Source organism: Cricetulus griseus (genome assembly GCF_003668045.3).
Source record: "Cricetulus griseus strain 17A/GY chromosome 1 unlocalized genomic scaffold, alternate assembly CriGri-PICRH-1.0 chr1_0, whole genome shotgun sequence".
NCBI classification, from domain to species: domain Eukaryota; kingdom Metazoa; phylum Chordata; class Mammalia; order Rodentia; family Cricetidae; genus Cricetulus; species Cricetulus griseus.
The window spans coordinates 49,190,618-49,208,319 of NW_023276806.1; the positions used below are offsets into that span (position 1 = coordinate 49,190,618).

Consider the following 17,702-nt stretch of genomic DNA (forward strand, 5'->3'; position numbering starts at 1 on the left):
CTCGAAAAATAAAATAAAAAATTTTTAAAAAAGACTTATCTTGTGCATATGAGTGCATTTATGTTATCATGTTTTCCAGTTCCTCATTTTTCTCGTATTCACAATACAAGAGATAATTTTGCCCTCAGGACACATTTGTCAAGGTCCCAGGCATTCTGAATTGTCATCACTGTGCTACTGACATCTAGACTCAAGGGTAGATAACAGCAGCCCCACAGCAAAAGGGGAGCGGAGCCACAGTCAGGAGCAGGCAAGCCCAGCCCCGCCTTTTGCTTTAGGCGCACAGCCAAGTCACCACGTACCGTCTGAGCTCAAGCTGCATTGGCTCTCACCCATCCCTGTCCCTGCGGGGTGGGCCTGGCCCGCCCCCAGGACTCCAGCATTGGTCGAAACTGGGGGTGGGGAAGGGCGGTCTGAAGACCTGACAAAGCCAAGTCCCGGTCTCTCCATTCCTGGCGGCTCTCAGAAAGTCCAGGCTAGTCTGACACTGAGGCTGTCCTTTCAGACCACAGAATCATGCCCATGACACTGGGTTACTGGGACATCCGCGGGGTGAGTGAGGGATGCGAATGGAGAGTAGGACTTGGAGGAGGGGTAAGGCTACACGCAGTAGATGGGCTTGCTGAGGAAGTGTGTGTGTGTGTGTGTGTGTGTGTGTGTGTGTGTGTGTGTGTGTGTGTGTGTTTGTGCACGCGCGCCTGCGTGCTCGCGCATGGAGATGGCAAAATTAGGGCAGGGAGGTGGGAACTCATCTGGAGGGGGTAAAGAATCTCATCTTCTCTGGTCCTTTCTCACAGCTGGCTCATGCCATCCGCCTGCTCCTGGAGTACACAGACTCAAGCTATGAGGAGAAGAGATACACTATGGGCGACGGTGATTGCACCTTCCTAGTCAGATCCCCGTCAACTCCTGCCCATTGACGCCCAACAACCCACATCTAGTCCCCTTGTTGCTCAGCTCTGCCTCTTCTTTTTGGACCTAGACTGTGCCCCTTTCAGAACCCTTCATTGTGTAGTTTGCTCTAACAATGGAAGATGCTAAGGGAAGATTAGAGGGTCCTCTGTATATGTAATTGGATTCCATTCCCTTCACTCTTGGCTAAATCTATTGTAAGCTTTAGTGATGAAGGAGCCCACAGACCTTACAAACATCCTTAAGCTTGCAGGGTGAGACTGGCTTGCAGGTCTACTGCCTTAGATGCCTTGGGAGGGTCTTGGGAAAGGTGACTGAACACATGGATCCTTTGATTTCATATTATCTTGTCCACCACAGCTCCTGACTATGACCAAAGCCAATGGCTGAACGAGAAGTTCAAGCTGGGCCTGGACTTTCCCAATGTACGTTCATGGAAGGGGAGGCTTGGGGAAGGTGGTGATGTCCCTATTTTGTACAGATCAGGAGGTCTGGGACCAGTCCTTCTGCTCTCATCCACCTATCCCTGGTTGTTCACACCATCTTTCTGAGATAGGCTGTGTTCCAGCTCTTCCATTCAGTGTGCATTGTGTTCATGGAAAGTTTCCCATGCCCAGTACACTGAGTGTCAGGCCCCATGTCTGTCCTCAACCAAGTAAGGGACGCTGGGACCTCATATCCCACCTGACTATCCTGCTTGCCTATCCAGCTGCCCTACTTAATTGATGGGTCACACAAGATCACCCAGAGCAATGCCATTCTTCGTTACCTTGGCCGAAAGCACAACCTGTGTGAGTGGGGCTGGCTGCACAGTGGGGATGGTGGTTATCCTCTTTGGCTGGGGTGGGATGCTGAGAGTGAGTCTGTGCTGTGCGTGTTGCAGGTGGGGAGACGGAAGAGGAGAGAATTCGTGTGGATATTTTGGAGAATCAACTTATGGACAACCGCATGGTGCTGGCCAGGCTTTGCTATAACCCTGACTTTGTGAGTCCTACTCTGGGCTGGATGAGGTGGGGGGACAGGAGCTTGTACCCTTACCTTTTCATCTGTTCTGTGTGTTTAACATCTAAACTTTGTAGCACTGCTCACCTAGAAATGGTGTTCTGGACTGCAGCAGTCATGTGGCACAGTCTGGTGGCTGAGATGGGACTGTTTAAGGCATTCCTGGTTATCTCAAAATCAAAACTACCAAAACAAAACCAACCCTTAAACCAACCCTTTCATGAGGGCGCGCGCGCGCGTGTGCGAGCACACACACACACACACACGCTGCCCCCAGAGTGACCCTCAAACCTCAGCGTCTTGTCAGGTGAAACCCCCAGTGAACTTTACTGCCTTTAGTAACCAGAAGAAATGTTCCACAGTTGAGCATCAGCACCTGGGTAGTAAAGACTGTTTAGAATCCTTCAGCTCTGACCACCCATTTCCCCGCTGGGTTATGTCTTCCACTTGACTTTACATCATCACTGCTTCTACAGTCCACACTCAAACAATGAGAAAAAGTGGTGCAGTCTGGAAATAGAAGGGTGTCATTACCTGGGGACACTTCCCAACCAGATTCCCAGAGCCATATCCCGATGCCCACAGTGATAAGCAGATGTTCCCAGTAGGCAATTCATAGCCAATCAACTGTCTCCTTCTTTCCTTTCACCCCCTCACACTCACTTAATCTTTTTTTTTTTTTTGAAAGTGCACCAAGGTCCTATCTTTCTCCTGTCACTTTACTATGTAGAACATTCAACTTCTTTTCCAGAGTGCTTTAGTTGTTTGCTTCTTTGACTCTGCATAACATCTGAGTCCAGAGCCTGCCCACACAGTCCCGAGTGTGACCCACAAGAGTGGTTCTGAACATCGGTGGTGAGTCTCAGGGACAGAGTATTCCTGTATGGCTTCTCATCACTTCTGATATTGGAGCTGGTGCCTATAGGATCTAATCAGTGGTGACATAATAAATTAAAGTCTGGATTAGCCCAGGCCCCATCTGGGGAAGGTGACTGCACCTCTGCCCAGGTGGGGCCTCCGCAGCCCTGTGAGCCAGGCCTATGCCAGAATCTTGGGACTGAGGGTGGTCACAGTGTTTTCTGCTGTAGGAGAAGCTGAAGCCAGGGTACCTGGAGCAACTCCCGGGAATGATGAGGCTCTACTCCGAGTTCCTGGGCAAGCGGCCGTGGTTTGCAGGGGACAAGGTAAACAGAGGGGTTGGGAAGGAGGATTTGCTGATCTTCCCAAGCTACCAGATTCCAGCACACTCACTGTCAGCTTCCTGCAGATCACCTTTGTGGATTTCATCGCTTATGATGTTCTTGAGAGGAATCAAGTATTTGAACCCAAGTGCCTGGAAGAGTTCCCAAACCTGAAGGACTTCATATCACGCTTTGAGGTGATGCTCCTAATTCTCTTTCTTCTTGGATGGCCTTCCTTTCCCTGGCAGGTCCTTAGTCCTGAACTCAAATAAAAACATCAGAACAGTAACATTTACTGGGTGCTTGCTCTCTGGCAGGACCTGTGCTTAGCATCTTTTATCTTTTCGGTAAAATGTATCAGTGTGATCAACTTACAGGGCACATTGTATTGTGAGTCCCATTGGATAGATAAGGAAACAGACTATAGAGGCTATAGAGGGAAGCTTGGCTCTCACTGCACAGCCGGTCATGGGTCCCCCAGGGTCTCCTTAACATCCACAGAATATATTCTTTCAGAGACTTGGCAACTGCAGGCAGTAGAAGGACAAGTTTGTAGTCTGGAATCCCCTTATGGCAAGTAATACATCTTCTCTTGTTAGTTTGTACCAACTCTGGCTGTGGTCCTGATACAATAGCCTTTGAGCGTGCCAGAGCTGGTGTGGCTATGGTAGGGAAGGATGGAAGAGCTGAGGGCTGCAGCCCAAGGCCTGCTGCACCTGCCTCCTTGGTAACAGTCAGCTCTAGGCCTCTGAACGCTGCAGGAATTATCTGAGCAGGCTCTCCTGGTAAGATGGAACAAAACACACTGGGTATCTCTTTGCATGGTCCTCTGTCACGGGGCTGGATATGAGGCAGCTTGGGCAGAGTGGGATCAGCCTGAGGTCCTGAATACAACAGGTTGGACCTCTACTTTCAGGAGTTCTTAGGGCTGGCTCAGCAGCCCAAGCTGCCTCTCTTCCTTTTGTTCATTTCATCCAGGATTTGCCAGGTCACTGGATGAGGTCTGGGCTCTCTGTTCTGCTGCACTGGTCTGTTCTGGACCTCCTTGTCTTATAACTGGTAGTTTCTGTGTAAACCATCCAGGAGGAAGTCTGTGAAGACAGGGAGTGGCAGGGTGTCCTGCAGGAGGACGGGGGGGGGGGACTGAGGACATAGAATGGGAGCCCTAGAGACAAACTGACTCAAGTCCTGTCCCATGGACTAGCTGTGTGAACAGGAGGGAGCCACCTAACCCCTCTGACCTTGGCTTTTGCTGAGATGTAGGTACAGTAAGACTGATCTTGGAAGATCAAGTAGGTTTTCTGAATATATATAATATATATATATAATATATATATATATATATATATATTCTATATGGGTACAAAGCCCATTGCCCAGAGTTTTTATAGGAAGCTGAATAGTTCCCTATTCAGAACTCTAATATTAGCGCCTACAGGGAAAGCTGTTCCTCGAGATGGGGGGTATGTGTGGCTGCTTATCCTGGCAGGATGCTGACCTGAGCTCCTGCCCTATCCTTGTCACTCACAGGGCCTGAAGAAGATCTCTGACTACATGAAGACCAGCCGCTTCCTCCCGAGACCTGTGTTCACAAAGATGGCCACTTGGGGCAACAAGTAGGGCCTTGGCAGGGTAGGATGTATGATTAAGATGCCAGGTTCCCTTGGTTTGCAGGGAGCCTTGAGGAGCAGCCAGGACCACTGCAGCCCAGAGCCACCTTTTCCTTCTCCTTTCTTTCCATCCCGTTCCAGACCCCAAGCCTCACCAGCTCCCTCTTTTTGCTCATCCAATCCTCCATGCAGAGGCTCTTTAAAGTCCCAGCAACTCCTTTCCATACCCTTCTAAAGCTAAAGTGCCTCTTACAGGCTCTCATGTCTGGATACTTGGTTCCTAAATGATGGCTATTTTGAACAATTATGGGCTCTCTGGCAGGTGGGGGTCTATCTGGAGGCAGGAGGTTTCTAGGAGCATAGACTTTGATCATTGTAGTCAAGGACTTCTTTTGCTTACTCTCTGTTTCCTGATACAAGAAGATATAAGCAAAGATGTGCTGTAAAGGAGCATCATCCCTGCATCTGTGACTCGCCTCTCCTGCTTGCCTTCCCTGCTACTTTGAACTGTATCTCCTGAACCAGAATAAATCATTCTCCCCTTAGGTCGCTTTTGTTTGGTATTTTGTCACGACAACAAACAACTGATGAGAAGCCTGATTCCAGGGGATCGTCTACTCCCTTGTAGACGATCTTCAGTGCGGAAGGCCATCTCTTTGGTCCTTCTGAGGTCTCTAAGTCAAAAGCCAGTGTGGCTTTTGTGTCACTTCATATGGCCATGTGGCATTCTTTTATAGACATTGTTAATGTAAAACTTTGTCTTCTCAGATTCCTCCATCACCACTTCTTCACTTGTATTATGCTCTTACTCCCAAATCAGTTTAAAACCACACTGAAGAGTAAGCCCCTAGCGGATTTGTTCAGGATCTCAATGATTCACATCCCCGGTACCAGACTGAGTTACTTTATGGGTAGGCATTCGGGTCAGGCTCGGTTGGGAGAATACGGCTGCTCAACAAAGACCTCTTATCCAAAAACAATGTATCTAGAAAGATAACTTACAAAACAGATCAAGGCTTAAACATGCATTCCTAAAAGTGAATATCCAAGTAGCCTATTAGCCTGTAAAATCACAACAAACACTGGTCATTGTAAACACTGTAATATCCTAGTGCTGAGTCACTAGAATGGCTAAGATCCAAAAGGCTGACCATAGTTGGTACTTTATGAAGTGATGGGACTGTGTGTTGCTGGGAGAATAACCACTTTGGAATGTTGACAGTGTCAACTAGTGTTGAGCAAGTAGTGACCTTTCACCCAGGACTGTCTCGTTATGCTTTTGTCTTCCAAAAGCTATGAAAGACTTTTATGCCAGAATGTAGGAAACAACTTAGTTTTCAATTTCATCAGCAGAAAATTAATAAATCAAGTGCAGTTTATTAATATAAAGCCATTATCATGTAATGAAATAGTATGTCATAATTTAACATGTGGCAATGCTCTGCACCACAGCATGGATGAATCTCGGTGATATAATGTTGACTGACGTTGTCAATGACATAATGTTGATCCACACACATGGAAAGTGTGTGCTTTATCATTCCATTCAGATGGGAAGTATGATTGGGTCAAATGCATGTTGACTTTGGCAAGGTTGTTTATTGACAGAAACTTGTGGAGTGCTGGAAACATTCCTTATCTAGATCTGAATGGTAATTACACAAAGAATACAGATACCATATTTACACAGGTATACCCTTAAGAGCTGCACATTTATAGCATGTGAACTGCACATCAGCAGAAAATATACACATTGCATGGCTTACTGTTCACAGTTATTGCATGCTTCTGTCCATGGATGATAATGGCAAAATGGCTTGTATTTTAGTTACTGCTTGTTCATTAGTGTTTTAGGTGTTTACCACCTAGAAAATGCTCTGAACCTAGTAGGGACTTGACCAGTGTCTACTTAGCGACATCACTTCAGATTCTTTTGACTTTTAATAATGCCTGCTCTAATCATGTGCACATATGTTCCTGCCAGGATCAGTGTGGCTTGGATTCCAGAGCCCTGACTAGGGGCAACCAGGGAATGAAGAAAGGATAGACACACGTATAGTGAAAGTGGGGTCCGGTAGGGTTCTGCCACCACTACCAGACCCTCAACTTGTTTTTATTAGGTACAGCACAAGGCTGGGGGTAGGGTTAGCCAATCTAGATAAGAGGTCACTGTAATCATGCAGTCTTATGCTGTGGACACCCACGAGGAGGAAGCTGCAGTTGCTAGTCCTTGCACACACTCATCAATTGCTCATAAAGACTTTGACTCCCAAGAAAAGCTTTGCCATTCCTTTTGAGCCTGGGAAGTACGGGTGATGGTTCTGCTAATAGTCCCATAGATTCAAGGTCTTGTAGTCCTCAATATAGCTGTGCCTGTGTCAAAAATACACATTCACTCAGGACTTTGCTCACTCTACAGGTTCTGCTCTTTCTTTATTTAACCTTTTACTCAAAAAATTGGCACGGACTGGGCTCATTAGTAGAGTAACTGAGTAGCACACATAGAGCCCTGGCTTGGACCCCTTGCATAAGAAAGTGTGGTGTGTGCATGCATGTGCACACGTGTATGTTTAGTTGCAAACATCTGTATGTGAACATGTGGAGACCAGAGGTCGACAATGGCTGCCTTTCTCTGCTGCTCTCCACCTTAAGCTTTGGGACAGGGCCATCGACTGAATCTGAAGCTCTACTTGGCTGGTGAGTGAGCTCCTAGGATCCTCTTGCCTCTGTCTCCCATCCCTGGGATGACAGGTGCCCAGCCCAAGCCTGGCTTACTAAAGTGGATACAAGGAATCTGAACTCAGGTCCTCATGCTTGCATAACGAGCACTTTACCCAATAAGCCATTCTCTAGCCCCCTGCCCCTGCGGTGTATATATATATATATATATATATATATATATATATATATGTATGTATATTTTAAAGTGGGACATATCAGTATTCTGCTTACATGTACATTCATGAGACTTAGCTGTTATCTAGTATTCCTTCTTGTAGGTAAAGTACAATTTTTCTAACCCTTTCCTGCTACTTGGCACCTCTAACATTTTAGCTTTCATTACACCAGTGTGGTTGCCTTTAAACTCATTGTCTCCCTCTTTTTGGGGCACCGGGAAAGACCAGTTGTGGGGTGTCATAAGAGATTATGTGCCTGTTCTATGAATACATTTACAGTGCCACCAGGAAGACATGTGGCCCCTTGTGTCACCAAAGCACTTGGAGTCCATCGTTCCACTTCATGGTACCTTTGAAGTTTATAATGACTCTTGGATGCTTTTCCCTTTCATTCTTGGGAATGCAGACTTGTTCTTCATTTTAATTGTTACTGGGTGTACCTGTTTCCACTTGATGAATCAAGGCCTATGAATCTCCTTATGTAAAACTCTGTTTATCCAACATCTTCATAGGGCTTAGCTAATTTCTGGTGAACAGTTAAAAGATGAGCTGCTGACAGTTAAAATCTAATCTTGCCCTATAGATCAGTGTTGTTAATTGATATCCAGGGTCAGGCTTTCTATCACAAAATAAGACGCTTGATCTTTTGTTTTAACTTGACTGTACAATTGGATGCCCACACAGCTGTGAAGATATTCTTGTGCTGGGTCTGTGGGGCTGTTTGCAGTAGAGCTGAGCGTGAATAGGGAGACTGAGCAGCAAAGAAACATACTGACCGATGAGGCAGGCAGACCTAGAGCTGATGAAAGGGCCTAGAGCTGATGAAAGTTGGGAAAGTATGAAATGGGTATCTCTATTCAGTGAGGACATGTGTCTCTGGCGCTGGGAAATCTGTGCTCTTGATTCTCTGGTCTTGGGTTAGTGGAGACTTCTATCATTTCCCTGTCACTCACTCGCCTGTCATGTCTACCAATTCAGATGCATTTAGCAGCTCAGGCAGTCTTGCTTCCTTCTCTTGAAGACTGAGCAAGGTGGGACTTCCTCCATCTCCATAGTCACATGAGGGGCTGTCATGGCCTTGGACAGGCTGCTGAAGATTGCACAGGGGGCAGTTTTCTGACTAAAGAGTCACCTACTCCATACCCTGCACTCTAGAGGACCAGGCTGCCCAGCCTCTCCCAGCGGCCAACTCTCCATCTCTCCTTCCTTATGTGCAGACTTGATGCCCCAGGGCAAGACAGTTTCCAGGTCCTCCTTGCAGGTAACTCCTCTTCCAGGGTAGTGTCCAGTCTGGCCCTCCACCTGCTGGCCAGAAATTCTCAAATAGTTAAAATTCAATTGCATATTTCAACCCATTCATGAATCACAGAGTAAGTCTTCTCCATCTTAATTGTAAAAAGTTAGTGGACATAGGGGATTTCAAAAACTTAGTTTCTAAGGGGAAGTTTTTTTGGTTTTTGTTTTTTTTTTTTAAAAAAAACTCTTTCTACATAAGAACTAAACAAAGAAAGAAAAACACCACACAGATCACTTCATTTTACTGCAGTAGGTGAACAGACACTGATCATCTTATTTCAATATTGGAGTTTAAGTCCATCACACATTTAACATTTGTTTACTATCAGGAGAGAAACATATTTTATCTTCCCAAAGAAGGTTAGTATCAGCCTTTAATTAAAACCCAACAAAGAGGAACATGGGTGATACACATTTCTGTAAATTGTCTATTTCACACAATACATTATGTGTTATGTGTAAGCAGGCAGATAAAAATGTGTTTGATTTGTAAGATAAAATGAAATGTACACACTCTTTATAATAAAGAATAAGGAACTGAGCCGGGCGTTGGTGGCACATGCCTTTAATCCCAGCACTCGGGAGGCAGAGGCAGGAGGATCTCTGTGAGTTTGAGGCCAGCCTGATCTCCAGAGCGAGTGCCAGGATAGGCTCCAAAGCTACACAGAGAAACCCTGTCTTGAAAAACAAAAAAACAAAAAAACAAAAAAGAAAGAAAGAAAGAAAAAATAAGTAAGGAACTGAAACTACTAGATCATATCATACCTTAATAAGCTGTTTTTATCTATAAAATAAGCCATGCAATATAGATAGCAGATAAAGTAAACATGCCCAAGAGTTTCAGCCTTTTATTTCATGATCTCTCTCTCTCTCTCTCTCTCTCTCTCTCTCTCTCTCTCTCTCCTATTTGTTTTTTTGAGACATGGTTTCTCTGTGTAGCCCTGGCTGTCCTGGAACTGCTCTGTGGCCTAGGACTCAGAGATTTACCTGCCTCTGTCTCATGAGTGCTGGAATTAAAGGTGTGCACCACCACCTGAGTCTTTTCTTGAACACTAAACTGTATGTTTTTGTGTTTGTAAGCATCACTCTTTCAAGCCATTCTCAGGAATGCACAACTGGCCTGGAGGAGGGCTTGCTAAGAATGTTTCCTCCAAACCAACTCAGTTGCTCTGAGCATTCCTGTGCTGGACTCTGCTGAGATTTTCACTCAAATACCAGCAGCATGAGACAGGATTATGGGGGATCCCTGCCACTTTCTGAATGTTCTCTAGTTTCTCAGATGGAACAAACTTTCCTCATATAATATTAATTTCTGGTACAATTCCTACACTTTGTAACATGTTGCAAGGCACTGGGCAGTGATGTGCTGACTAAAGGAATGAATTAAGAGCTTCTAGGTTTTAGCACTTAGCGGCAACCCCATCTCTGAGAAGCTACGACACCCGTAGATGCTTCCATAGTCTCTTTACAGTCTATTCTAGGTGGCACCATTCTGGGTCTTCTTATTTGGAACTGGATCAAAATCTCTATGGCCCTGGCTGTTTTAATTTCTTCTTCTTCTTTTTTTTTTAATTTCCTGCCCAGCTGCATTTTTCTCTTTTGTTTATTTATTTTATTGAGTTATACCTTTTTCCCCACTCCCCTTCCCTCCTCCCCTTCCAACTTCCATCCCTATCCTCCAGGTTCCCAATTTACTCAGGAGGTCTTGTCTTTTGACTTCAGGATCAATCAATGACAGACACCCGAGGCCTAGGGGCTAAAGGCATGAGAGACAGTTGCCATCAGTCCACCACAACCACATGGGAAATCTTCATCCAAGACAGGAAAAAACAAAAAGTTGCTGGCTGAGAATATGTGATGAGTGAAGAAAGAAGGGCATTTATCACCATGTCCTCTATTGAGAGTGGGCCAAGACCAGGATGTTCAGATAAGGACTATCTGGAGGGGCCCTGACTCCTTCTTAGGCGTATGGGAACTGGACCAAACTGGTGTTATCTGCATGAGAACCTGCCTCCTGTGCCTATATGAAATCAGTTGTTCCTTGATATGCTGGTCACTGAAGGTCAGAGCAAGCTAACAATGCCATTTTTAAAACTCCTTTCCCCGTAGGAATCTATATGGTGAAGTTGTAACTGGCCTGGAAGAAATGAGTAAATTCTTTTTTTTTTTTTTAAGATTTTATATATTTATTATGTATACAACATTCTGCTTCCATATATATCTGCGCACCAGAAGAGGGCACCAGATCTCATAACGGATGGTTGTGAGCCACCATGTGGTTGCTGGGAATTGAACTCAGGACCCCTGGAAGAGCAGTCAGTGCTCTTAAACCTCTGAGCCATCTCTCCAGCCCGAAATGAGTAAATTCTAATAAGACACTTGTTTTCCCTCAATCTGACTTTCAGACTATTGAAATGATGAACTCTAAGAAACTGGAATTTTCCTTAGCAATCTCCTGCTGGGAGAAGGAAAAGGCTGAAACCTGGCACCAGACAGTGGGAAGAAATCTCCCAGAAAAGAGATTTCTCACAGTTTTAATCACATGGTTCCAATAATTTCACAGACCACCTAGCAGGATGGCACTGAATTTCAGAGCAAAGCAGCTTTTTTTTTTTTTTTTTTCTTTTGGTTTTTTCAAGACCGGGTTTCTCTGTGCAGCTTTGGAGCCTATCCTGGCACTCTCTCTGGAGACCAGGCCGGCCTTGAACTCACAGAGATCCGCTTGCCTCTGCTCCCGAGTGCTGGGATTAAAGGCGTGCACCACCAACGCCCGGCTAAAAGCAGTCTTATTTTCAATGTTTTTAAAGCATTTATCTTGGACAGTGGTACAGTGGGTGTGTGGAATCAGAGGGCAACCCACTGTGATGGGCTCTCTCTCCACCATGTATCACAAGGGATCAAACTCAGGCATCAAGCTTGGTAGCAAATACCTCTATCCACTTAGCCATCTCACTGCTCCTTTTTTTTTTTTTTAATTTTAATAGTACCTGAAAATATTCTGAGATAGATAGGGTAAGTTTTTAGAGGTATATTTCTCTTTGTTGTGATTCAATTTGTAAGACAAAACATTTGCTTACCCCCACCCCAAGGTTTGGTCATTCATTTGTTACTCTTAAAAGAGTTTTGATTGGACTCAGACTCAGAAATGGAAGCTCTTACCGAGGACAGCCCATGCTTCTTGGCAATCTATTCCTGGCATTTTCAAAATTATTTTTACTTGGCTTATTTTATTCTCTTGAACAAAAGTTTGGCATACTCCTCCGCTTTCTCCTTGTTTTTCTTAGTGTGTTGGTTCTTCACAGCGATACATCAGCATGTGTGTTGCAGGACACATGGAATAATAAGATGCTGAATCTAGCGTGATTTGGTCCTGGGCTTCTTACTTTCTTTGAGGGCTTTCTGACAACATAACAGTGGACAGCATCTTCTTTAGAGAGACTGAATGTTTTTTGGATTCTGCTAGCTCTTTTGGGCCCCAATTGTCAAGGCACAATAGTAGTATCTGTAAGTTCTACAAAATGGAAACAACAAAGCAAACATCAAATTCTAAGGTCCCATCGCTCCCAGAGAGCTCACCATGGCAGTCGTGCTCATTGCAGCCTCTATGGCTCACAGATTGCGAGATGCCAGGCAGGGACTATTGGCCCCATTGTTTGGGGCCTGCAGCAGATGATGGCAGGAGAGTGTGGTAGAACTCACAGTCAGAAAGCAAAGGAGAAAAAGGAAGGAGCCTGGATCTGATGATCCTCTTTAAAGACAAACTCCCGAAGGACATCTGTGCCTGTTGGGTTCGCATCTGACAGAGCATTAATTAGAAGAGTTTATCTTACCTTGGAGTTTCAGAGATGGCAGTATATGATCAGCTGGTTCCACTGCTGTGGGTTCGAGGCAAGGCTAACACAGCATGGCAGGGAGCATGTGGCAGAGAAGATGCCTGTGCTGGCGAGGAAGTAGAGGAGACTGGAAGGACCCAGGATCTTTCCAGGCCATGCCCCCTAAGGAACCTTCTTCTTCCAGCTAGGTCCCACCTCTCAAAAATGATACCATGTTATGAATCTACCAAGAAATCAATTCATTAATAAAGTCAAAACGCTCAGCATCTAATTCCCAATACCCCATCAGCTGGCAACCAAGCTTTTAACACATGCTACCCATTCTAGTTTGGTTTCTGTTGTTGTCATGGTGATAAACACCGTGATAAAAAGCAACTTGGAGAAGAAAGGTTTCTTTCAGCTTACAGGATATAGCCCATCATTGAGAGAAGCCATGACGGGAAGTCAAGGCAGGAGTTTGAGGCAGACACAGTGCAGGGATGCTTACTTGGCTCCCTCTTCCTGGCTTGCCCAGCTACTTTCTTGAGAGGTTCTAGCAGGGGAGCGCAGCTACTCATATACCCTTGCTTGAAGACCTGTCCTAGGGAGGGATTCTCATGGAGCAGTGAGGAAGGAAGGGGACACCAGCCTTGCCAGCCAGATCAGCTGAATCAACCCTGGTGATCAATGGGGTGACAGATGTCTCAGTCAGATAACCTTCACATCATCAGCTAGCTTTCTTATATTGCTCAGTCCAACCTTTCTAGGGATGGGACCACCCCCAGTGGGCTGGGCCCTTCTACCTCAACCACAATCATGATAATGCCCCACAGATAAGTCCACAGCTCAATCTGATGGAGGTAATTCTTCAGTTGAGGTTCTCTTACTTCAGGTGTGTCAAGCTGACAACATTAGCATCACAACCTCTTTGGAAGGATATTTCATATCCAGGCAATAATAATCTCCCTTGTGCTCTGCCTCTCACAGGTTTTAGCACCTCCCCATAGAACTTTCTGAGCACTAAGCCTTTAACAGGCAGATATTCAATATCCAAACTACGATAAGTGGAAGTAAGGTTTCTCTGGCCAGGCATGGTCACATATGGTCAGGTACTAGGACAGAGTCCTAGTACTCAGAAAGTGGAGTCAAGAGAACCAGGAATTCAAGGTCATCCTTAAGAATATAGTAAGTTCAAGGCTAGCTTTGGGTTATGTGAGATTCCGTTTCAATAAAACAAGACAAAACACTTCTCTGGTTTAAATTTACAGTTCTATAGTTCTCTGGTTTAAATTTAGTTTTGATCTGGACTTCTCCAAAGGTTTACATGTTAAGGGTATGGTCCTTAGCTTGGTATGACTGAGAACTTGTGGAAAATTTAAGAGGTAGAACATAGTGGGAAGTTTTAGGGAATAGGAATATGACCTGAAAGGGATTATGGAACTCTGTTCTCTCTGTTGTCTCTGTTCTCTCTCTCTCTCTCTCTCTCTCTCTCTCTCTCTCTCTCTCTCTCTCTCTCTCTCTCTCTCAAACACACACACACACACACACACACACACACACACACACACTTCACACACTTTCAGTCATAAGGTTAAGTAGCTTTCTCTGCCACATATACCTACTGTGATGGATTGCCTTGCTGCAAGCCCCAAAAGTGGTGGGCTGTGGACCATGGACATTCCAAACTGAACCTAAAATACACCTTTCATCTTTTTGTTTTGTTTTGTTTTCCGAGACAGGGTTTCTCTGTGGCGTTGGAGGCTATCCTGGAACTAGCTCTTGTAGACCAGGCTGGTCTCGAACTCACAGAGATGCGCCTGCCTCTTATCTTTCATCTTTTTAAGTTGATTAACTTGGGTGGTTTGCTAAAGTATTGGAAAACCGGCTACTACAAATGCACAAATGGTTTGTCTTTTAAATGTCTTGACAAGTAGGGATTTTTTGGGTGGTGGTGCTAGAGATTGAACCTAGGAACTCATCCATGTAGGTATGTTCTCTCATTGAGATATATCCCCAGACATAGATATGTTCTCTCTCATTGAGATATATCCCCAGACATAGGTATGCTCTCTATCATTGAGATATATCCCCAGACACTAATTGGTTTCTCTCTTGAGTCCATAGTTCATTTCAGCTCCAGAAGGAAAAAATAAAGCAAAGTTGTTGTAATGTTCTAAAAATGAAGCAAAAATTTAAACCAGAGGTGTGCTTATACTGTAACCACTATTTACATGTGAGACCCAAACAATTAAGAAGGAGATGGAGTTGGAATTCTGTCTAGTAGAGCACTTGCCTAGCATATGCTAGGCCCTGAGGTTAATCTTGGAAAAGGAAAACTAGCTTGGCATGACTGAGAACTTGTGGAAAATTTAAGAGGTAGAACATAGTGGGAAGCTTTTATAAAGAAGAAATATTTTAAAGGATCAAAAGAATCAAGCTCTCCAATGAGGAAACAATGCTCTCTGTCAAAACTCAAAGGACTTGCAACACAGGGTAAAAGACAAATGGTTTCCTCATTGCACACAAGCATTGTTCACTACTTGCAATTAATTAAGCTGACCAGGTCCCTTTCCCAGTGGGGGGCCTGGTGTGCAATGGTTGCAAACAGCAGCCTCCTTGGTAGTGTATGCAGCCTGCTGCCTAGGTGGGCTGCCCTAAGGGACCTTGGAGACACTTTTCTGGCAGTTATCCAAGTCTCTGAACTTAATACTGTTCCCAGTCTAGGCTCCAGACAGGTAGGTAGGCGTGGTGCCTTTGGAAAGCCTCAGGGCACAGTGGCAGAGTTCACACTGGCCAGGTCATCATGTCCATCCCCACCAAGCTGAAGAATAAGGAATATGTGATTGAGACTCTTCATGGAGCCAAGTTCAAGCTCTCTGGCCACCAGAAGATCCACATCGCAGAGAAGTGGGGCTTCACCAAGTTTAATGAAGATGACTTTGACAAGGTTGCTGAGAAGCAGCTAATTACTGGTGGCTGTGGGGTCAAATATATCTCCAGCTGTGGTCCCCTGGTCAGGTGGTGAGCCTTGCATTCCTGAGGGTTCCACAATGCTCTCCTGTACCCTACCAAATCATGCTCACATCCCATCTGAAAACAAAACAAAACAAAACAAAAACAAACATCAAAAGAATTGTTATGAGAGTCATCTGAGGCCAGGGATCTGCTCACCGGATCCGAACTCAGCAGCGAGATCCAACACAACTGGACACTGCTGAGGCCCCGGTAACAGTGCCACCTCTATCCACGGAGAAGAGGCCAGACATCAGAATATTGGATCTGTTTGCATCTACCAGAAGGGAACCTTGGTCCCATAACCACCAGGAGAGGAAGAGACTCCTGCTACACCCACCAAAAGAAAGGATGAGAAGAGGACAATATAAAAGCACATTCAACAACAGAATATGACACCACCAGAGACTAGGAACCATACACAAGTAAGACCTGAACATCACAATTCGGATGAAGCAGAAGATAATGACCTTAAAAACATCTGCATGAAAATGATAGAGGACCTCAAAGAGGACATGAGAAAATCCCTTAAAGAAATGGAAGAAAAAAACAAAACAAAAAATACAAGGTATCAACAAATTTCTCAAGGAAACAGTTCAAGACCTAAAAACTGAAATAGAGACAATAAACAAAGCACAATCTGAGGGAATGCTGGAAATAGAAAAGATGGGTAAACGATCAGGAACTACAGCTGTAGGCATTACCAACAGAATACAAGAGATGGAAGAGAGAATCTCAGGAGTTGAAGACACACTAGCGGAAATGAATCATCAATCAAAGAAAATCTTAAGTCCAACAAATCCCTAACACAAAATATCCAGGAAATATGGAATACCATGAAAAGACCAAACCTTAGAATAATAGGTATAGAAGAAGGTGAAGAAATCCAACTCAAAGGCACAGAAAACATTCAACAAAATCATAGAAGAAAACTTTCCCAACCTAAAGAAAGACATGCCAATGAAAAATACAAGAAGCCTACAGAACACCAAATAGACTGAACCAAAGAAAAAAGGTCTCCTCCCCACATAATAATCAAACATCAAACATACAGAATAAAGAGAAAATATTAAGAGCAGCAATGCAAAAAGGTCAAGTAACTTATAAAGGCAAACCTATCAGAATTACACCTGACTTTTCCATGGGAACTCTGAAAGCCAGAAGGTCCTGGATAGATATTCTACCTAAACTAAGAGACCATGGATGCCAGCCCAGATTACTATACCCAGCAAAGCATTCAATCAATATAGATGGAGAAAATAAGATATTCCTTGACAAAACCAGATTCAAACAATACATATCCACCAACCCAGCCCTACAGAAAGTTCTGGAAGGAAAACTGCAACCCAAGGAAGTTAACTACAACCAGAAAATTATAGGCAATAGATAATCCCACTTTACCAACAGCCAAAAGGAAAAAGGGATAGAATCCCACACATTATTTCACCACCATCACCAAATAAAAAACAAACAAGAATGAACAATCAATGGTCATTAATATCCCTCAACATTAATGGTCTTAACTCACCTACAAAAAGACACATATTAGCAGAATGGATAAGAAGACAGAATCCATCCTTCTGCTGCATACAAGAAATACACCTCAATTTCAAAGACAGATGGTACCTAAGAATTAAAGGTTGGGGAAAGATTTTCCAATCAAATGGACCTAAGAAACAAGTGGGGGTAGCAATCCTAATATTCAAAAATTGGACTTTAAACTAAAATCAATCAAAAGAGATGAAGGATGTTCACTTCCTACTCATCACAGGAGAAATCCATCAGGATGAAGGCTCAATTCTGAACATTTATGCCCCAAATACAAAGGTATCCACGTTTGTAAAAGAAACATTACTCAAATCACACATAAAACCGCACACACTTATAGTGGGAGACTTCAACACCCCACTTTCACCACTGAACAGGAACACCAGACAGAAACTTAGCAAAGAAACAAAGGAACTAATAGAAGTTATGGCA

The 17,702-nt window shown here is 44.3% G+C and overlaps 1 protein-coding gene and 1 non-coding gene across 2 annotated transcripts; both read left to right on the forward strand.

Annotated features, from left to right (window-relative positions):
- The first annotated feature begins 393 nt into the window (after positions 1-393).
- Positions 394-5,250, forward strand: LOC100750644 (glutathione S-transferase Mu 7). Its single transcript, XM_027395466.2, has 8 exons — positions 394-552; positions 798-873; positions 1,273-1,337; positions 1,622-1,703; positions 1,796-1,896; positions 3,003-3,098; positions 3,182-3,292; positions 4,626-5,250. The coding sequence occupies exons 1-8, from the start codon at positions 517-519 to the stop codon at positions 4,713-4,715; spliced, it is 657 nt and encodes a 218-aa protein (XP_027251267.1). The 5' UTR covers positions 394-516; the 3' UTR covers positions 4,716-5,250.
- A 10,000-nt stretch (positions 5,251-15,250) lies between these two features.
- On the forward strand, positions 15,251-15,386 carry LOC113831749. Its single transcript, XR_003481345.1, has one exon. It is a non-coding gene; the product is annotated as a small nucleolar RNA SNORA70 (small nucleolar RNA).
- The last annotated feature ends 2,316 nt before the right edge of the window (positions 15,387-17,702 follow it).

Coding starts and splice junctions, on each gene's coding strand:
- LOC100750644 (XM_027395466.2), top strand. CDS start 517: ATGCCCATGACACTGGGTTACTGGGACATCCGCGGG. Junction 553..797: donor GTTACTGGGACATCCGCGGG/GTGAGTGAGGGA, acceptor CCTTTCTCACAG/CTGGCTCATGCCATCCGCCT. Junction 3,293..4,625: donor ACTTCATATCACGCTTTGAG/GTGATGCTCCTA, acceptor TGTCACTCACAG/GGCCTGAAGAAGATCTCTGA.